General features: G+C 42.5%; 1 protein-coding gene and 1 long non-coding RNA gene across 2 annotated transcripts in view; one reads left to right on the top strand and one right to left on the bottom strand.

The window, feature by feature from the left end:
- The window catches only part of NNT (nicotinamide nucleotide transhydrogenase), a 140,340-nt gene extending 127,955 nt beyond the window's left edge, over positions 1-12,385 (top strand). The window contains exons 20-22 of the mRNA XM_056542096.1: positions 8,341-8,459; positions 8,825-8,940; positions 11,825-12,385. Of these exons, the coding sequence (XP_056398071.1) occupies positions 8,341-8,459; positions 8,825-8,940; positions 11,825-11,971 (382 nt within the window). The 3' untranslated portion in view covers positions 11,972-12,385. The remainder of the gene's footprint in view (positions 1-8,340; positions 8,460-8,824; positions 8,941-11,824) is intronic.
- LOC130293434 (uncharacterized) overlaps positions 1-23,155 on the bottom strand; it is a 79,457-nt gene that overhangs the window by 7,785 nt on the left and 48,517 nt on the right. The gene's annotated exons all lie outside the window — the stretch shown is intronic.

Here is a 23,155-nt window from a genome sequence, read left to right as displayed (position 1 = left end):
TTATCCGCATGATTGCTGCAGGTCTGACAGCGGGGACCAGCCTGCCATCCCCCGTCTGGCCCCCTGACTATCTGCATAAATGCAATGTGTGATCAACGGCATGAAGCTGTGGCCTTCCTGAACCAAGAGGTTGGACCCCTGAAATCTGACACTTATCCCCCCTCTCCTTTTGAAAGGGGATATATTTTTTGATACTGTATAACTCCTTTAATAAATGCCATCCCTTAAAATGTCATTCTCCTACAATGATCAGTGTTGTTCAGTTCAACCCCTCTCACGATCACACCACTATGGTGTCCAGCTGAGCAGATTGATATACAAAATAGTAGGAGAAGATTCTGCATAACTTCATTTAAATCTGCCTACATTGGGCTTTAGCCTCCAGTGGTCCTACTTACTGATAGCCTTTCTCTAAACATGTACTTAGAACTAGCTGTCAGTCATTGGATAGGACCGCCCACTGGACTCCTAAACCTGGAATGAGCAGAGGATTATATAAGTAACTGACAAGTTATACCATCTAGGTAAAACAATTAGTATATCGGTCTACTTAGTCCCTCCTGCTCTGTGCCATGCTACCCACAGATCAGACACAGATCGATTTCAGCAGAACCATTCTACTTAAAGGGGTACTCCGCTGGGAAAGGTTTTATTTTTTAATTTTTTTTTAAACTGGTGCCAATAGATTTGTAAACTACTTCTATTAAAAAATCTTAAAGGGGTATTCCAGGGAAAAACTTTTTTTTTTATATATCAACTGGCTCCAGAAAGTTAAACATATTTGTAAATTACTTCTATTAAAAAATCTTAACTTCAGAAGCTCATAAGTACTGAAAGGATTAAGGTTGTTCTTTTCTGTCTAAATCCTCTCTGATGACACCTGTCTCGGGAAACGCAAATCCCCATAGCAAACCTCTTCTAAACTGGGCGTTTCCCAAAACAGGTGTCATCAGAGAGGATTTAGACAGAAAAGAACAACCTTAGCTTCAGAAGCTCATAAATACTGAAAGGATTAAGATTTTTTAATAGAAGTAATTTACAAATCTGTTTAACTTTCTGGAGCCAGTTGATACATATAAAAAGTTTTTTTCCTGGAATACCCCTTTAATCCTTCTAGTACAGAGCACTGTGGTCAGGCAGAAAGGAAATTCAAAAAGAAAAGAACTTCCTGTGGAGCATACAGAAGCTTATAAGTACTAGAAGGATTAAGATTTTTTAATAGAAGTAATTTACAAATCTGTTTAACTTTGTCATCAGTTGATTTAAAAAAATGTTTCCAGTGGAGAACCACTTTAAGATTAGTATGCTTTTGGGTGTTGTAGAGCTGGTACTTCTTGCTGGTACTTCTTGCTGGTACTTCTTGCTGGTACTTGTGTTTTTATCGTCAGTGGAAGGTTAGCAGAAAATACTTTATTTTGCCTTTCTCTGCAGTCCTCCTGCTATTCCCAATACACTTCCTTCCTGATAAATAACGTGTGTGTGTGTGTGTGTGTGTGTGTGTGTGTATATATATATATATTGGTCAAAAAATGGAGGCTCTTAGCGCACTTTTTGATCAAAACGTGTGTCCCCCCATCCACCACGCGGAGGTGGCCTCATTTCGGATGGGACCCTAATACAAATTCTGAGCCTAATATATATTTCCTCTGTATTCTCAAAATATATCCCATCTCTTTGTATGTCTAGAAGTTTTGAAAGATGACATTTCGCCAAACACAGAAATGTCTGATAGAGCCCAACAAAAAAAAGCAGACGAGCCTCTGAGCATTAGCCGTGATCACAACATATGCCAAATGATTTATGTCATTCACAAGAGTCTCTTTTTTTCAGAATTCATTAAGAAAAAGTACAAAGTCCTAATGAGATCCAGATTCAGGAAACAGAATGCCAGACGCCAAGCTGTACCAACCTCACACATTGCCAGTAATATCTATTTATATAGTTGAGCCTGTCTATAGGGATAAGCTCTGCAGTTATGGCCTACACTACTGTTTCCCCAACCAGGGTGCCTCCAGCTGTTGCAAAACTACAACTCCCAATAGGGAGATTCATCAAACCCTGTGTAAAGGGAGAGTGGTGCAGTTGCCCATAGCAACCAGATTGCTTCTTTCATTTTTAAAGAGGAATGTGAAGAATGAAAGAAGCGATATGACTGGTTACAATGGGCAACTGCGCCGCTATTCCTCTACACAGGGTTTGATAAATCTCCCCCATATAGTATCCTGCGGTATGGGTTAGTATACGTCAGCAACCTGTCAAACAAAGGACTAGAGATGAGCGAACTTACAGTAATTCGATTCGTCACGAACTTCTCGGCTCGGCGGTTGCTGACTTTATCCTGCATAAATTAGTTCAGCTTTCAGGTGCTCTGGTGGTCTGGAGACTCTCTCCCAGGACTGTATCCACCTTTTCCAGCCCACCGGAGCACCTGAAAGCTGAACTAATTTATGCAGGATAAAGTCATCAACTGCCGAGCCGAGAAGTTCGTGACGAATCAAATTACTGTAATTTCGCTCATCTCTAGTCCTTTGTTTGACAGGTTGCTGACGTATACTAACCCATACGGCAGGATACTCTATGGGGGAGATTTATCAAACCCTGTGTAGAGGAATAGCGGCGCAGTTGCCCATTTAACCAGTCAGATCGCTTCTTTCATTCTTCACATCCCTCTTTAAAAATGAAAGAAGCGATCTGGTTGCTATGGGAAACTGCACCGCTCTCCCTTTACACAGGGTTTGATGAATCTCCCTATTGGCCCAGATTTATCGAACTGGTTGAGGGTAAAAATTTAGTGATTTTTCCACAGCAACCAATCAATCACAGCTCCGCTTTCACTTTGCCAGAGCTCGTTAGCTGAGCTGTGATTGGATGCTGTGAGAAAATCACTCCACGTTTTCTCTCTCACAATTTGATAAATCTGGGCCATTAAGTTTAATGGCCAAGTTGACTGTTCGTCCATTAAACTCAATAGGGCCCATTGGGAGTGCACCGCAGTATACTACAGGTTGGCAAAATACACTGCAAATGTACTGCCAAAAAGTAATGGGAACTTATGGCAGGCTTAATTGCTGTAAGAACATCCTCTCCAAAAGAGTATAGACTTAGACGGGTGGAATAGAAACAATATGATGACAAGTTGTTAGCCCTGAGGGCTTCCGGTAGAGATTGGATTTGGATTTATGTTATTCATATTGGAGTATAATAGACACCATATATGTTATAATGAGTATTAAGCCAAGTGTAAAACATATTGGAGAAATGCTCTCTTCTCGTTCTATTCTTTTTATGTAGAAAAGCAGTAGTATGGCTATACTAACTATCTTAAGGGTTACCTAATACACGGGTGCACGCTGCTGTGACAAATACAAAGTATACAAAAAGAAGGTTGCCGCAGCACTCTTGGTCAAAAGAAAGAGGCTCTCAGCGCCCTTTTTGATCAAACCGTGTCCTTCATCCACCATGTGAAGGTGGTGTCAATTCGGTTGGGACCCTAACGCGTTCACCTCTGCTGGGGTTTTTGAAATTGATAGTAGATCCAACATGTCACCTAGTCAGAGGCCATATGCCCAGCAGAGGTGAGCAGAGTGAGCGTTAGTGTCCTTTCCGAAGTGAGATCACCTCCGTGTGGTGGATGGGGGACATGTTTTGATCAAAAAGGACCCTAAGAGACTACATTTATTGACCAAGAGTGCTGCTGCAATTTTCTTTTTGTATACTTTATACTTGCCACAGCAGCGTGCACCCGTGTATTAGGTATTTGTGCTGGCTATTTTCTTTTTGTATACTTTATACTTGCCACAGCAGCGTGCACCCGTGTATTAGGTATTTGTGCTGGCTATTTTCTTTTTGTTGTGTTATGTTTATGTGTGGAATGTGGTTTGTAGTTTATGTGGGGCTAGAAGAATGAAACAATGGAATTGCGACCAATGGTTGCTATGTGTATGGGCTCCTTCCCTTTACTTATATGTTCATAAACCTAAGCAGGAAATGCCCTATGTGATGATGGGGGTCACTTACTTTTACACTATTGTGTGTGTAGGACCTGGTGCTGTTCTGATATATTTGGGTTCAGTGCGCCTGCCATGTCTCCATATAGCCGCCTCAGTGAGAAGTGCAGTCTGGACTAATTTAGTGGAGACCTCATGCGGAGCGACTAGGAGTGTGAGGGCTTGTGGTGCTGCAATCTGGCATTGTGTTGCTAATCGGAACCACATTGGAACAATTACTTGCTCGAATTCTCTTGCGATTCATAAACATTGTTTACATGTTTCTCTAATTTCGATTTATTCCCCCTTCCATTCTTTGCATCAGTTGCAGGGTGGTAGGGTTAACAAAATGATGTGTACACTATACATGACATCTGTACGCTCCATCATTTCTCCAGAGTCACTGAGGGTATTGCTCTGAGATAATGGAAAAAATGCTAATTTGATATTTAGTAATACGATTAGGCATCTGTCATTGATGTGAGTGAAGGGGGATCCAAATAGAATATAAAATGAGGGGAAACATAATCTTGTGAAGCAAGTCTGCATACAGTATATACAGAAATGGGGCATGCGCTCGAAGAGGTTTTCTCTCTCCCCCACTGCTTGGGATTGTTTTCAGGGGTCTTTGGAGCTTCCGAATTAAAGCTTGCTCTCTCCATGTTACAGGAAGATAAAGGGGTAACTAAAGTAGCTCTCCAACACTAGGAATATATGCAGCGCTACAGATCTTAGCAATCTGGACTCCAGTGGATGCGAAATGTAGCGCAGGATTACCTTTGGCTTTAACTGGATTTTGAAGGCTAGAGTAGTCGCCTGAGCTGCTCGAAGCTGAGCGGCCATACCAGACATAGAGTTCTAAATAGGGGCGGTGGTGCTTTTGTCTGGAATTAGAAAAAAAAAAGAGGGCCTCTATTCTTCAGTAAAAGCTCTTTAAGATGATATATGTTCATGTTCTCACGTGTAATGAAGCAGAAGAGAAATAATATTTACACGCTGTAATAATATCAGTTTGGGGGGAAGTGTGTGGCGCAAGCGATCGGTTTCTGTCGCCGGAGGATAATGTATATGTAGATTTTCAAGTGTTTTATACATATTATTTTAAGGAGCTGATTGTAACCCGTGTCATTTTCTAAACAGTCGGCAGTGTTGTATATGGGATATTGGGCCGTCCCGTGCCTGATGAGTAACGCAGATGATGCTATAAATGAAAGTAGTATGATCTGGTTAATTTTGTATATCCTATAACTACTTTTCACCTTGTCTTGTATATATGAGCTAATCCTTCCTCAAGCTGTCTTTACATCCATATTTCTGACCTTGTCAAGGCTTAATATATTCCAATCCGGATTTCTGTTTAGTGTCTTTTTTTTTTGTGGTACTTTTAGCTCTCACTTTATGGTTTGTGGTTGCAGCTCTGCAGCTGAGCCATGCGCTGCTATACAGGATTTGTATGAAATCTGAGAAATAGAAGCTCTGTCCACTTCTATGGGAGTTCTAGAGCAACTACATACAAAACAGAGCCGTAATATAGCTGCATACATAAATGGACTTTCCAGCCTGTAAAAATTTATGGCTTATCCTCCTGTATTAGGGCATGTTCACATGGCAGAATTCCACCGAAGTATTCCGAGAGTCCAATTGGATTCTAGGATTAGAATTTTAGATGGTGCATTTCCGACCAGTCCTAGCGCCCATCGGAACATTCAAATGTGCAGAATGCTCGCTCGTGTTTTCCAGGCAGACATTCCACACATTTTACTACCGTGTGAATTTACCCTCAGATTGGAACTCCTGGGACCACTGCCAATCCACTGTTTGAAGGGGCCACAATGCCCATGGGAGTGCTGCACCCTCTTCAATGTTTAAATCTATTTGTTCTTGCATCCTTGTTCTACAGGGTGGGCTATTTATATGGATAAACCTTAAAAAATGGGAATGGTTGGTGATATTAACTTCCTTTTTGTGGCACATTAGTATATGTGAGGGGGGGAAACTTTTCAAGATGGGTGGTGGCCATTTTTAAGTCTGCCATTTTGAATCCAACTTTTGTTTTTTTCAATAGGAAGAGGGTTGTGTGACACATCAAACGTATTGGGAATTTCACAAGAAAAACAATGATGTGCTTGGTTTTAACGTAACTTTATTCTTTCATGAGTTATTAACAAGTTTCTGACCACTTATAAAATGTGTTGAATGTGCTGCCCATTGTGTTGGATTGTCAATGCAACCCTCTTCTCCCACTCTTCACACACTGATAGCAACACCACAGGAGAAATTCTAGCACAGGCTTCCTGTATCCGTATTTTCAGGTGCTGCAGAATGGGTAAAACAAAAATTGGAACAGGACCCTCAGTTTACGCAGAAGATTTTGTTCAGTGATGAGGCAAACTTTTATGTGAATAGTGAAGTTAACAAACAAAACCACTGCTATTGGTCTAACACTAACCCACATTGGATAGATCCCGCCAAGACTGTTGGAACACAAAAATTGATGGTATGGTGTGGTATATGGGGTATAAAGATAGCGGGGCCATTCTTCATCAATGGAAACCTCAAGGCCACTGGATATGTGAAATTGCTACATGATGATGTGTTTCCCTCTTTATGCACTGAAGCTGGCACGTTCCCTGAATTTTTCCAGCAAGATGGTGACCACCACATTATGGGTGTCAGGTCCGAGCATTCCTAGATGAACAGTTTCCTGGAAAGTGGATTGGTCATCGTGGGCCAGTTGAATGGCTCCCAAGGTCTCCCAATCTGACCCCCTTAGACTTTTATCTTTGGGGTCATCTGAAGGCAATTGTCTATGCTATGAAGATACGAGATGTGCAGCACCTGAAACTACGGATACTGGAAGCCTGTGCTAGCATTTCTCCTGCGATGTATATAGTAGTATATAGCAATGTATACGGATACTGGAAGCCTGTGCTAGCATTTCTCCTGCGGTGTTGCTATCAGTGTGTGAAGAGTGGGAGAAGAGGGTTGTATTGACAATCCAACACAATGGGAAGCACATTGAACACATTTTATAAGTGGTCAGAAACTTGTAAATAACTCATGAAAGAATAAAGTTACGTTAAAACCAAGCAAATCATTGTTTTTCTTGTGAAATTCACAATACGTTTGATGTGTCCCATGACCCTCTTCCTATTGAAAAAACAAAAGTTGGATTCAAAATGGCCGCCATGGTCACCACACATCTTGAAAAGTTTCCCCCTCTCACATATACTAATGTGCCACAAACAGGAAGTTAATATCACCAACCATTCCCATATTATTAAGGTGTATCCATATAAATGGCCCACCTTGTATTATCAGCAGTGGTGCAAGGACAAACGGGACAAAGCTGCAGTTCCTTGCACCGCTGCTACAAACAGTACGGCGATACCAAGACGAGGTCAAATATAGGTCCCCTATTGTATTTAAATCTGTCCCTGATGTAAAATTAACATATACAGAGGTTTATTTTCCTGTCTGGGTCATACACAAGGAAAAAGTGTGCCATGCATCATCAGATGTCATATTGAAGAGGTGATGTCCCCCTAGTTTAGTGTTTTCCAAACAGCGTATCTCCAGCTGTTGCAAAACTACAGCTCCCAGCATGCCCGGACAGCCAAGGGCTGCGGGGGGGTCAGATGTTCAGGGGCAGAGTATCCCTTTTAAAGGGGTACTCCAGTATTTATAATTTATCCACTGGGTAGGGAATATTTATCCCAGAAATCTCCAGAATTGGACCCCAAATATCCTTGCCGCATGGAGCACACACTCAATAGCCCTTATTTTACTAAGAGTGTTGTGTAGTTTTCTTTGTGAGTTTTTCCACGGAATTTACTAAGGTTTCCCTACGTTTTGCTTTTTTAATTTTTTTTTAATTTTTTTTTTATACACACCTGCTCAGAGCTGTGGGGTTTTCCAGAGATCAAATCCACCAAATTTTCTGTAAAAACCTTAGTAAATATGTTGGGATTTTTTGAAAATGTCAGGGTCACGCCCCCTTCTCGGCGACCTCGCCTCCTTTTCCTGTGGCCATGCCCCTTTTCTGGGTTTCCTCCGTAAAATGGAGAGTTGCTTGGGTTTTTATTTTTGTTGGCACAAATTCTGTCGAGACAGAAATTCTGGCGCAATGTGCCAAATTCTGGCGCTCAACCCGACAAAACAGGTCGGGCTTGCAATAGTAAATCAGGGCCAGTGTATTTTCTATGGGAGCACCGGCGATACGCAAGCGCTGTACTAGCAACTCTGTGAAGAAAATATTACTTGTCGATATATCTACAAGCAGGTTACCCCTTTCTCTGTCCTAATGATACTGATCTTGGTGTTTTTATTTTAATTTAATTTATTTTTTTTGCAGGTTCGGTATCCACCCAGTGGCAGGACGTATGCCTGGTCAGCTGAATGTACTGCTGGCTGAGGCTGGTGTGCCCTATGATATTGTACTGGAGATGGATGAGATCAATGAAGACTTCCCTGGTAAGGCTATATGCACGTTTGTTGTCAGCATACTGGCAGAAGGTTATGCTAGCGTATACGACTGTGTACCCAAACCTTGTCTATTTATCTTAGTGGACAGCTAGTGCTTTAGGGTCCAGCAAATTTACAGTATGTACTCAGAAATGAGCCAAACATAGTCACTAGTAGACAGTATTCAGTTTATTAAAATAAATGGGCACAGGCAGTATATACTGGCATACTGTTTTGCCAATATATCATTGGATACAGTAAACCCATAGCAAGAGTGAATTTACCCCATGAAGGCTGGAACTATATATCTGCTTACTCTAGAATACTACATTATCAAGGCTGCTGATGTCAATCTGTTATCTTCCTTTTTTCAGAAACCGATCTGGTCCTTGTGATCGGCGCCAATGACACAGTTAACTCTGCAGCTCAAGAAGACCCAAACTCTATCATTGCTGGCATGCCTGTCCTGGAAGTGTGGAAGTCTAAGCAGGTAAGGACTGGAGGCACCCACAGAAGTATTCATTTCATCTTGAGACATGATCTTAGACCATACAGCAAAATCTGTTTCTCATTGACTTACATGATAAAATAATACAATGCACTGCAATACATACATTTTCTGTATACAATAGTATAGTTCATTAGCAACAAAAAATAGCTGCACTGTAATCTTAATTTCATGGGGATAACTAACATCTTAACCATATGTTAATGGTGCTGCGGGTCTATATACTAATACTACAGTGTAGCTCTATAAATAGACATTGTATACTTAAGGGAAAACACTTGAGCCATAACTACTGATAAAAGAGTAATTTTTATTAATATACTTTAAAATCACAACTGTGACTAATAAATATGTATTGCATAGAAACCAAAATCAATGAATGTAAAGAGATGAACAAATCCGAAAAAAAAGGTGGTGGAACAGGTGCAAATTATATGACAATGCTAGTGTATAATATATAAATTAATGTCACTGTGACAGAAAAGAGACGGGTGTGTAACCGCTACTACTATAGTATCCAGCTATCCACCATGGATCACTGGGATAGACACCGCAGGTGCATAAAAGTACCGTATATACTCGAGGATAAGCCGACCCGAATATAAGCCGAGGCCCCTAATTTCACCCCAAAAACCCATCATTACCCTGTCATCATCCCCCCCCTTCATCATCCCCCCTTCATCACCGCCTGTCATCATCCCACTGTCATCATCCCCCACACCCCCCCCCTTCATCATCATCCCCCTGTCATCATCCCCCTTTCATCATCCCACACTCCCCCTTCATCATCACCACCTGTCATCATTCCTCAACCCCCCTTCATCATCACCACCTGTCATCATTCCTCAACCCCCCTTCATCATCACCGCCTGTCATCATCCCACCCCCCCTTCATCATCACCACCTGTCATCATACCCCTGTCATCATCCCACACACCCCCTTCATCATCACCCCCTGTCCTCATCCCACACTCCCCCTTACTCATCACCACCTGTCATCATCCCACAACCCCCCCTTCATCATCACCGCATGTCATCATCCCACCCCCCCTTCATCAACACCGCCTGTCATCATACCACACACCCCCTTCATCATCACCACCTGTCATCATCCCACACTCCCCCTTCATCATCACCACCTGTCATCATCCCCCTGTCATCATCCCACACACCCCCCTTCATCATCACCACCTGTCATCATCCCCCTGTCATCATCCCACACACCCCCCTTCATCATCACCCCCTGTCATCATCCCACAACCCCCCTTCATCATCACTGCCTGTCATCATCCCACCCCCCCTTCATCATCACCGCCTGTCATCATCCCCCCCTTCATCATCACCACCTGTCAATGTCTGAACAGTGGTCTTCAACCTGCGGACCTTCAGATGTTTCAAAACTACAACTCCCAGCATGCCCGGACAGCCGATGGCTGTCCGGGCATGCTGGGAGTTGTAGTTTTGAAACATCTGGAGGTCCGCAGGTTGAAGACCACTGAGGGCGGAGTGTTCACTCGAGTATAAGCCGAGGGGGGAGGGGGTTTTCAGCACGAAAAATCATGCTGAAAAACTCGGCTTATACTCGAGTATATATGGTATATTGCACTAACAATGCTGCCTCTCACTTACCCATAATGGAGTCCAGGGGATGGTGGTGGCAGGACTCCATTATGGGTAAGTGAGAGGCAGCATTGTTAGTGCCATATACTTTTATGCACCTGCGGTGTCTATCCCAGTGATCCATGGTGGGTAGCTGGATACTATAGTAGTAGAGGTTACACACCCGTCTCTTTTCTGTCACAGTGACATTATTGCTAGACACCCACTATTGCTGCTGCAGTTCTCATTTATATATTATGCACTAGCATTGTTCTATAATTTGCACCTGTTCCACCACCTTTTTTTTTTTCGGATTTGTTCATCTCTTTACATTCATTGATTTTGGTTTCTATGCAATACATATTCATTAGTCACAGTTGTGATTTTAAAGTATATTAATAAAAATTACTCTCTTATCAGTAGTTATGGCTCAAGTGTTTTCCCTTAAGTATACAAACAATTATAGTTGACTATGCTTTTGTATATACAGCCAATTAAAACTGAAATGTGAATACAAAGCGTAGTGTGAACCCAGTCTTGGCCTAAAGGACACATAGCAAAGAAACTATCCCATGTACCCCTAAATATTATTGTTGTCCAGTATATGTTAAGAATTTAAGCTTAAAAATGTACATAGAAGTTATGTAAACGGCAAAAGCATATATACACATTTTTTTCTTTTTCATTTTTTTTTTTTCTTTATGGCATTTACCTTGAAATAGAAATAACATTTAACATTTATGTATCATTACCAAATGTTGTTTATTATTTCAGTTCTTTTTTTTTTCCAATAAAAAACTGAATGCAATAGAGAATCTATATAGCCTGTCAGTGTTTTACTGACGAGCAATCTGTCATGCCGCTGCCGAATAGTTAAATACACAGAACCCTTAGAACTCTTTGTTAGGTATTTAGCTGCCAGGACAATCCACTGACACTCTGCTAATGTGGAGCCCACTTTGTCTAACCACTTAGATGTCACAGTAAAAAGCATCCCTGCATCTAAGGAGCCAAATGCCTGGGCTCAAAATACACATGGTTCAAGGCCATTGCAGCAGGATGTTGGTTTTACATTACACCACCGCTGATGGCATGGGTATAGCTTTTGAGCCAGAGCCATCTCCTGTCACACACATGTAAAGGGCACATTCATGCTAAAGACATTCTCTACCTTAACTAATAGAGGATGGTCCTGAATAGGGGCCAGCCCTGGTTGTTAACTAGTAGAAGGGTTTGACATAATCTTTCATTCTTTCTCTTTGTCCAGGTCATTGTAATGAAGAGGTCTCTGGGAGTTGGTTATGCTGCTGTTGACAATCCCATCTTTTACAAGCCCAATACCTCCATGTTGTTGGGTGATGCCAAGAAGACCTGTGACGCTCTGCAGTCTAAAGTGCGGGAGTCCTACCAGTAGTAGTTGCTCCTCGGGGGCTTACGTCTGTTTTAACAGAACCTCTACCGGCCAGTGTTAACCGTTTGGAAAACCACCTGTCTTTTTATTTTTAAAACTAGAACTTGGTAGCTTTACACTCTGGCCGGTCATATATGGCTGAAAGAAACGGAAATTGGATTGGGTATTTTTTAGTCCTGCATACCAGTTTTTGCATGAGCCAAGAAAGAGAAACCTTCACTTCTGTACATTAGAGCGATCAATGTTTTATATATTTCTAATTGTAGCATACGACCTTTCTTAACAACAATAATATGCTGTACTTTGATAATGTGAAGATCAGAGCCCTATTATGCTCTCTAAAAATGCAACAATTTCTCAGTTTTTTTTTGTGAAAATGCAATGGTCCCTTTTAATAAAATTTAAAGTGGCACAAGATGATGTTGAATGTGGTCGGGTGTTAAGAGATATCTACATGATGTACTTACTATATCATTACTGGTGTAGAGCGAAGATCAAAATCTAGATTTCTATGAAGAGACTATCCTAAATCATACAGTTGGATTTTGGAGAATACACTATTATTATTCAGCATTTATTTTAGCCTCTTATATATAACTGCTGGTAACACTGGTTCAATACTTCTCATGAAGCCATCTAAAATATTCCAGTATTGAGCATTAATAGGTAATTAAGAGATAAGTATAATGTAAATGTAACTATATTTACTCTTCTCAGGGTCCCAACCTCCAATATAGGTAGGTTTTCATTTGTTAGATTGTGCCTAAAGTTATTCAATGGTGTCCACAACTCTCATATGGTTAACAGAAGGGTCTTCTTTTCTTTCCAGATATGTAAAACTCTAGTCTATCAAGTCAATGGGTCTAAGCTGCGCTACCATAGTCCAATATAGAAATGGGGGCTCAACCATGTATCAAAATATATAGAGTCAGGGTGCTATTCTAGTGCAAAGAACTATATACATAGAATAAAAAAAAGAAAAAGCTTTACAGGAATCCACACCCAGTCACAGTTAATGTATATTATAAAAATACAAGTTTGGGTAGGGTCACACGCCCGGGCATATGCAGCTATTTGGAGAATTCCACTGGGCAGCGGGAAATACGCTGCACATTTTTGCAGTGAGAAGACACTCAGGGCTTCCCTGCCACAGCCCTGGGTGTGCAGTAAGGTAACCTTACTGCACACACAGGGCTGCGGCAGGGAAGTCCTGTGTGTCTGCTCATAGCACAAAGTGCAGCGTGTTTCCCGCAGTGTGAAATACGCTGTGTATGGGCTATGTGTGACCTTACCCTTATTGGATAAATACATAGAACAGAACATTTTAACCACTTAAAATGTATCAATGAGCACCGTTACAAAAAACTGGGGGGGGGGGGGGATACCTAATCCCCCTCAGATCACAGGTGCAGATGCAAAAAAAAATTCTTAAATAGAACTGCAAAAAAAAGTCAGCACTTAAACAGTTACAGAAAGAATAATAAAAAGGTTATGCAGGAACAAAGTAGCAGTGACTGTCTAAGCTACACATATAATAGTAATTCGACAAGGGCATAGATGGCGGCAGCCTTAGTGAAGATGTAAAAGACCTATGTCTCACTGAGACCCCATGCGTTTTGCCAGTACGACTTCCTTGGCAATACCAGACACAACCTAAATATGCTTGACAATAATCCCAATTTTGGCGGGACAGGGTTGCCCCACTAGGGTGCCTCCAGTGGTTGCAAAACTACAACTCCCAGCATGCGGTCCGGGCATGCTGAAAGTTGTAATTTTGCAACCACTGGAGGCACCCTGGTTGGGAAACACCATACGAAGGAATTGAACACATAAAACAAGTGCACAACAGTGCAAGGAAAAATAAGCAAGACAGGCGTGTGAAGGTGCAGGAGCTAGAAAATCGACCCGTACATGAAAACCTAGACCACCAAATGACCTATTTTTCCGATGGTACTTAGGACTACATTATATCTGAACCAAAAAATCTGCATCGGATCCACACATCGTAGAACCATTAAGTAGGACAATGGACAGTACAGTACTGGTTGGTTGTGGTGTTGGAAAGGAAGGACCCAAGCGGCAGCAATTTCAGGCCTACATATCACACATTGCAAATCATCATTGTATAACTTATAGTCGTGTATGAGAAGTGGTTAAAGGAGTACTGCGGTGGAAAACAATAATTTTTTTTAAATCGACAGATGACAGAAAGTTAAACAGATTTTTAAATTACTTGTATAAAAAAAATCTTAATCCTTGCAGTACTTATTAGCTGCTGTATGCTCCACAGGAATTTTTGTAGTTCTTTTCTGTCTGACCACAGTGCTCTCTGCTGACACCTTTGCCCATGTCAGGAACTGTCCAGAGCAGGAGAGGTTTACTATGGGGATTTGTTCCTGCTCTGGACAGTTCCTGACATGGACAGAGGTGTCAGCAGAGAGCACTGTGGTCAGGCAGAAAGGAAATTCAAAAAGAAAAGAACTTCCTCTGTAGTATACAGTAGCAGATAAGTACTGGAAGGAATATGATTTTTATATAGAAGTCATTTACAAATCTGTTTAACTTTGTGGCACCAGTTGATTTAAAAAATTTTTTTTTTCCAGCGGAGTACCCCTTTAAACTGCTATCAATGGATTGTCTCATGCAGGAATTGAGATCAGTACATACAATCGCCATGAGTTTATATGGTGAGATCAGACATACATTCGGCATGTATATAGTGGGATAAGCAGATTTTTTGATATGTAAGGGAAGAGTTTTAAAGGACAGACATTTAGGTCAATGTAGGTGATCAGTGATTGTATTGTAGATGAGATCTGACAGATATAAGGGTAAAGTCACATGTAGTGTATTTTGCTACTGCATATTTTCCTGCGTATTTTTCTACCCATTGAAGTCAATGGATAGCAAAATCAGCTGCCTATTTTGCTGCCCATTGATTTCAATGGGTTGGAAAATTTGCAGCAGCAAAATACCTCACTTGTGACCCTACCCTGCACCTGTGAATATAGCATTGATACAGATCCATACAAATATATTCCTGCGAAGTAGAACCGATGACGTAGGCCTTTTCCAATAACACGTTACCTCAGTGACCGTAATAGGAACCCAGTGCAGTGACTGCTCCAATAATCCATTTACCGCCATCAATGCTCCATTCTAGGTGCAGTCGCAAAGCACCTGATATGACTGTTAGTTCACAATCCTGCTGCACATTTCTAGAAACTCAGGTGGTTTTACTTGGGGTGGAGAATATTTTTGCTGTAATTCATTACTAATATTTGCCACGTGTTCTGTATACAGTAAGTAAGGCAGCCGGTAAAGGTTTTTTTTTTTATATCATCTGGTGCCAGAAAGTTAAACAGATTTGTAAATTACACTATTGTCCCCAAGAGAGAAAGTATAGCCAGCACCACCATATAATATGACTACTGTGCAATCAAACTATGGATGTTAAACTCAGGTGGTGATAACGGTAGCAAGGTGAGCGCTACATTCTAGAAACAAGATAGTAACATATAAAACTCCACAATGTAAAAGAACTCACCATTCTGTAGCAGGCAGGTGACACAGATACGGGGATCCAGAGAGCGGACACCGGTCCGAGCAGGGAGGCGGCAGATGGAAACCGGGGGGAGCTCAGGCGTCGGGCCACGGACCGTTACACGCCCCTAGGCGCTTCATCAGGCCGCTGAGAGCTTCTTCAGGCCTCTCAGCGGCCTGACGAAGCGCCTAGGGGCGTGTAACGGTCCGTGGCCCGACGCCTGAGCTCCCCCCAGTTTCCATCTGCCGCCTCCCTGCTTGGACCAGTGTCCGATCTCTGGATCACCGTATCTGCGTGACCTGCCTGCTACAGAATGGTGAGCGCTCTGCGTTCGTTCTTTTTCATTGTGGAGTTTTATAGATTTGTAAATTACTTCTATTCAATAATCTTATTCCTTCCAGTACTTATCAGCTGCTGTATTCTCCAGAGGAAGTTGTGTAGTCGGAACCCAGTGCTCTCTGCTAACACCTCTGTCCATGTCAGGAACTGTCCAGGGCAGGAACAAATCCCCATGGCAAATCTATCCTGCTCTGGACTGTTCCATACATGGACAGAGGTGTCAGGTGAGAGCACTGTGGTCAGACGGAAAAGAACTACACAACTTCATCTGTAGTATACAGCAGCTGATAAGTACTGGAAGGATTAAGATTTTTAAATAGAAGTAAGTTACAAATCTGTTTAACTTTCTGGCACCAGTTGATTTGAAAATAAAGTACCCCTTTAAGAAAAAAAAAACTATAACAAATGATAACCAAGACTTAGATGTGTGTCCACTTCTCCGCTGCACGTCTGGAAGAACATAGGGGGGTTTATCAAAACCTGTGCAAAGGAAAAGTCCATAGCAACCAATCAGATCGCTTCTTTCATTTTGCAGAGGCCTTGTTGAAAGATGCGAGCTGATTTCTGATTCTTTTTCTCTGGATAGGTTTTGATAAATCTCCCCCATAGTGTGTATGTATATGTGTGTATATATATATGTGTGTGTGTGTATATATATATATATATATATATATATATATATATCCGCTATTTCCCTGACCAATGGCTTGGCTGCTTCCACTGACTGTAGGGAACACGTGTATTTTAAAAACCTCTCTGTTAGTTGTTTTTATTTTCCCCTTTACATCTTAAAATGTTGCATTGTTTTAGGTGGATTTGACTAATGCAAATCCCAGTCCTTTCCAATGTTATGTTCCAGTTTGTAGTAATGCATTGACCCGCACTGGTTTTTGGTAGTAGGCGTTTTCAGTGATTCCATGTTAATGTGCTAAATCAGGCTGAATAAATTTAAGTGATAACCTGAAATGTCTGGTTTTGTTTATTTTAAGTATATATTTATATAGTATATATATATTTTAAGTGTTAAATAAATGTATCATTATCACGAGATCCATTAACCCCATAAGCCTAGGGTTCGAAATACATCATCTCCCCATGTAATCATCCAGACCCCCCTTCATCATCTCCCCCCCCCCCCCCCCCCCCCCCTTCATCATCACCGCCTGTCAATCCCTTCATCAGTGGTCTTCAACTTGCGGACCTCCAGATGTTGCTAAACTACAACTCGGCTGTCCGGGCATGCTGGGGGTTGTAGTTTTGAAACCTCTGGAGGTCCGCAGGTTGAAGACCACTGCGGCCTTCGTCATCTTCCAGCCCCCCCCCCCCCCTTTTGTTTTGTACTCCCCTCGGCGTGAAGTTAGGGTGAGCTGGTCCAGGCCATCTATGCTGCAGGGACCGTCCGGTGGGGATGGTTAGTCATTGCGGGCTGTCCATTTTCTCTGCGCTTTTGGGCCTGCCCCGGACTATTGACGTTGCCTTGATGACGACGCACAGGGACGTCCCTGTGCATCGTCGTCAAGGCAACGTCACTAGTCCGGGGCCGGGCCCAGAGCGGAGAAGAGGCCCCCCGGTGAAAATGGACAGCCCGCAACGACTAACCATCCCCACCGGACGGTCCCTGCAGCATAGATGGCCCGGACCAGCTCACTCTAACTTCACGCCGAGTTAAGGTGAGTACAAAACAAAAGGGGGGAGGGCTGGATGATGACAAAGGCCGCAGTGGTCTTCAACCTGCGGGCCTCCAGAGGTTTCAAAACTACAACACCCAGCATGCCCGGACAGCCGATGGCTGTCCGGGCATGCTGGTAGTTGTAGTTTTGGAACATCTGGAGGTCCGCAGGTTGAAGACCACGAAGAAGGGATTGACTGGCGGAGAGTTTACTCGAGTATAAGCCAAGGGGGGTGTTTTCAGCACGAAAAATCGTGCTGAAAAACTCGGCTTATACACGAGTATATACGGTATACAGACCCATAAGAGGGCTTTTTTTTTTGCACGATCAATTGTCTTTTGTAATGACATCACTCATTTTACCATTAAATGTATGGCACAACAAACAAAAAAAATATTATTTGTGTGAGGAAATTGAAAATAGCAAATTTTGAAAGGTTTTGTTTTCATACTGCACACTTTTTGGTAAAAATGACTGTTTTCTTTATTCTGTGGGTCAATACGATTAAAATGATACCCATGTTATATGCTTTTCTATTATAATGCGGCTTTAACATTTTTTTTTTTTTTTTGTAAAATGTGAAAAGCAGCAATTTTGGATTTTTTTTTAATGCCGTGCATGATGCAAGCAAGTCCGGTGCTTGCGTCATATACAGGACGTAAATGTACATCCTGGTGCGTTAAGTACCAACACATCAGGACGTACATTTCTCTATTGTCGTTAAAGGAGCCAAATAAAATCACTCGCTGAGTCTTTATTGGGGGGGGGGGGGGGTCAATTTTCTGCAGTGCAATTTAAGTAAAACCAGCGTGATCTTTTTTTTCTGTGGATCAATGCTATAAAATTTATACCGTGTTCTTTATGATTGTACTACTTTTAAAAACAAAATAAGTATGTTATAAACTGCCCCATTCTGGCCCACATAGCTTTTATTTTTCTGTATACGGGACTATATGGCACTTTTTTGTTTTGATTGCTTCTTATGTTTTTTTTCTGACTCCTCATGTGACCCCAAATCAGCCATTCTAGATTGGATATTTATACAGTACATGTGACAATACAAAATATATGTAGTTAAAAAATAATAATAATAATGGGAATATATATTTTTATTGGAGGGGGGCTTTCATATATTTTTAAAAGCATGTTTTTTATATTTATGTTACACTTTTTAAGTCCCAGTAGGGGACTATTTGAAAGCAATCATAAGATTATGTACTTTTCAGTATTATCGGCAATCTTCTTGTACAGCCTGGCTCTCCAGGCTGCACAAGAAGATCGTCCATCCAGTTGAGATACCTTCAGGGGCCATTTTCGCTCATCAGATTCCTGTGTAGTCTGATAAAGCCACCCAAATGCAACAGAGCCTCCGTTTGCACTATAGAGGCTGTGATACGTCTTGATCACGGCATCTATAGGGTTAATCAGTGTGATTGATGTCCACCATTATCAGGAGTCCCTGGCTGCTGGGCCTGGGCTCGTCTGCTATGGAGCAAGCACAGCGACTGCACTCACTTTATAGCTACACGTAAACATTTACGACACATGTCCTTAGGAGGGTTAATACTCATTTTTTTATGTGCCATTTTTCCCCCTGTAGTTTTTTTTTTTTTGCCTTTTTATAATTTTTTTTGTTTTTCTTTAGTCATTCTATTTGCTCAGATCAGAGAAGAACATGTCATCTAACAGCAATATCAATGCTGATTATGTCATACAAAGTGAGAGGGTAAGGGAGTGTGACATCATCAACGCCTGTACCTTGTATGGATAGACAACTCATGTATATTAACCCCTTAAGGACACAGCGTTTTTCTGTTTTTGCATTTTCGTTTTTTCCTCACCTTTTAAAAATCATAACCCTTTAAATTTTGCACCTAAAAATCCATATGATGGCTTATTTTTTGCGCCACCATTTTGTAGATGTTAAGGGCTTCTGTTTCTATGCAGTACATTTTTCATAAAAAATGACACCTTATCTTTATTCTGTAGGTATACCCTACTTTTATAGGTTTGATTTTCTACATGCAGGAAAATGTATATGTTTAAAATTGTCCTCTTCTGACTCCAATAACTTTTTTATTGTTCCATGTACAGGGCAGTATGTTTTTATCGGTACCGTTTTTGTTTTGATCGGACCTTTTGATCGCTTTTTATTAATTTTTTTTTATGTTATAAAAAGTGACCAAAAATACGCCATTTTGGACTTTGGAATTTTTTTGCGCGTACACCATTGACAGTGCATTTTAATTAACAATATATTTTTATAGTTCGTACATTTACGCACGCGGCGATACCACATATGTTTATTTATATTTACACAGTTTTTTATTTTTTATGGGAAAAGGGGGGTGATTCAAACTTTTTTTTTTTTCACTTTTTTTTTTTTTGCAGTGTTATAGCTCCCATAGGGGGCTATAACACTGCACACACTGATCTTTTACACTGTTCACTGCAAAGCCATAGCTTTGCATTGATCAGTGTTATCGACGGTTGATTGCTAAAGCCTGGATTTCAGGCTTGGAGCAATCAATCGCCGTTCAGACGCGCAGGAGGCAGGTAAGAGCCCCTCTGGCTGCGTCCTAGCTGATCGGGACATCGCGATTTTATCGCAATGTCCCGATCAGCCTGACTGAGCTGCCAGGATGCTTTTACTTTCACATTTAGACGCGGCCATCAACTTTGATCGCCGCACTGTAACTGTGTTGTCCGGCATTAGCCACGGGCCCTGGCTGCTGATAGCAGCCGGGACCGTGCTGGTATGAGGTGAGCTCAGCTCCTGAGCTCACATCATAACCCTCCTATGCCGCAGCGCGTAAAAACATGGCATTCTGCAGCAAGGGGTTAAAGGAACCAAAAGGTTCCCATGCACATTAGAGAAAAGTCTATTGAACCCACCCCGCCTTCTCCCTGCTGCCCGGGTTCCTTATGACCGTGCGCTCAGCCTATCACCGGCCGAGGCGAGACATCGCTTCGCCTGCGATATGCTGAGCACAGTAAGTCATTGAGCCCAGGAAGAAGACCAGCACCGGAGGACCGGGACGCCGATATCTGCACAAAGGGGAAACATAGGAAGGTGAGTTGAAGGTTTTTTTTTTTTTTTTTTCGTTTTTTGCAGTCCGGGCACAGGGGACATGAGAAGTGTTGCACCACAGATCTCCTTTAAAAAGAGTCCTGTGAAAAATGAAAGAAGCAATCTGCTTGGTTGCTATGGACAACTGCACCACTCTCCCTCCTACACAGGTTTTGATAAATCTCCCCCATAGGGGGAGATTTAGCAAAACCTGTGTAGGGGGAAGAGTGATACAGTTGCCCATAGCAACCAATCATATCACTCATATAATTCTGTCCAGACCACATTTGTAATCTATTCTTGATGTGTATGCTGGGAAAAAGGGTCATGCTTGGACCATTTGGGTTCTGGGACCCCTGACTTCACCTCTTGTTCTTCCTTGATGGCAGGCCTGACTGCACTTACCCAAATAATCCTTATTTCCTGCTCAATATCTCTGTTTATTCTGTTGTGATTCTCTACTGCCTGATTGTTGCCAACCTCTACTATTGTGACTACAATGACTAATAGATGACCTCCATACATTTATCCAGAGCATTAAGTTCTAGAGAACTACCATAAACCAAAGTCTATTGTTGAGTGGTTCTACCTTCAGGCATTAGAATTACCCTAACCAAATCCTGCCACCATTCATTAGCCCCCCCAACCCCCACTGCCCTGTATCTCCGGGCCGGCACTGCAGCGTTTATGAACAGGGAAAGCCTGGGGTTTCCGTGTTTTTGACGTCACACCATGCACCCTACATTAATGTATATGGGAGGGGGTGTCTCGTTGCCTGACTAAGCCCCATACTTCTGTGTTCTGATCACCGCAGCGCCGGCCCGGGGGTCACGAGGGGTGGCTCCCTCTCTCCCTTTGGCTAGGGGATGCCTTTAAGGCAATAGTAATGTAATAGATGAGAGAAGCGCGCCTCAAGCAATACCACAACATAGTAAGAAGAGTTGAAAACCCTAGAAGCAGAAATTGTTCCTTCCTCTAATTCAGGGGTGTCAAACACCCGGCCCGCGGGCCGAATCCGGACCGCCAGCCAGACCTCATCATATGGCCCGCCACCAGCCTTCACCTTTAATCTTGCTTTTTTTTTTTTTTTTTTAAAGAAAGCCTCCTCTTCAGCGCATGTGCAGTGATCCTCCTTCGGTCCTCCTGGTCCCCCGCCTCTATGGTTGTACGCACGAGGAACAGGAGGACGCGCGCAGGTCCTCGTAAGTGACCGGCGGCGCGTTATCTTCTTCAGCGTTCTGGTTACCGCTCGACCGGTCCTGGCACCTACTGCTATGGTCCATAGGCCATAGCAGTAGATGTGACCCCGGGCCGGAGGAGCGGTGACCGGATCACAGTGGGGGCAGCACACAGACATACAGCCTCCAGCCATACACTGTATATGGCTGGAGGCTGTCTGTGGCGAGGGAGGAAGGGGGGGGGGGGGGTTGCTGCCAACCTACTGTGGGGGGAACTATACTGCCAACCTAATGTGGGGGAACATGCTGCCTACCTAATGTGGGGGGAACTATAATGCCTACCTAATGTGGGGGGAACTATAATGCCTACCTAATGTGGGGGGAACTATACTGCCTACCTAATGTGGGGGGAACTATACTGCCTACCTAATGTGGGGGGAACTATACTGCCTACCTGATGTGGGGGAACTATACTGCCAACCTAATGTGGGGGGAACTATACTGCCAACTAATGTGGGGGGAACATGCTGCCTACCTAATGTGGGGCGAACTATACTGCCAACCTAATGTGGGGGGAACTATACTGCCAACCTAATGTGGGGGGAACTATACTGCCAACCTAATGTGGGGGAACTATACTGCCAACCTAATGTGGGGGGAACTATACTGCCAACCTAATGTGGGGGAACATGCTGCCTACCTAATGTGGGGGGAACTATGCTGCCTACCTAATGTGGGGGGAACTATGCTGTCTACCTAATGTGTGGGGAACTATACTGCCAACCTAATGTGGGGGAACATGCTGCCTACCTAATGTGGGGGAACTACAAGGTACTGTACATTGCAGTAGGAGGGGTAGTCTTATATGGCGAGTATATCCCAAACTCTACATTTTAACTGTAAAAGTTGGGGGTCGTCTTATACACCCAGTCGTCTTATACATCGGCATATACGGTATGGGGGGGGTAAGGGGTCCTACAGATACAACCGGCCCTTTGAGGGTGACCAAACTGCTGATGCGGCCCCCGATGAATTTGAGTTTGACACCCCTGCTCTAATTCATTCTATGCTGTGTGTATGATAGAATGTATGTAGCTTCTGCATGATTTATACACATTAATTAGTTGTTCTAATTCAATAGAACTAATTCTCAGAATTTCACAAAGTCCAATTACATGCTGGAGAGAAAATAAAAGATTTGTTTCACAAAGAATAGCAGTGAATATTTCCAATAATTTATTCGTACCAGGCATGGAGAAGTAAATGAGCAAGACGATATGTCAGGATAAAACCACCCAAAAATTCTTTATAATGATATATTCTGCTTTCCTGCTTTATAAGTGCTCATGGGGGACTGGAGGGTGGCTGTACAAATATGGATTACAT

Source organism: Hyla sarda, chromosome 1 (assembly GCF_029499605.1).
Source record: "Hyla sarda isolate aHylSar1 chromosome 1, aHylSar1.hap1, whole genome shotgun sequence".
Classification (NCBI taxonomy): domain Eukaryota; kingdom Metazoa; phylum Chordata; class Amphibia; order Anura; family Hylidae; genus Hyla; species Hyla sarda.
Note: the sequence above shows the minus strand (reverse complement) of the source record. Positions and strands in the feature narration are given on the sequence as shown.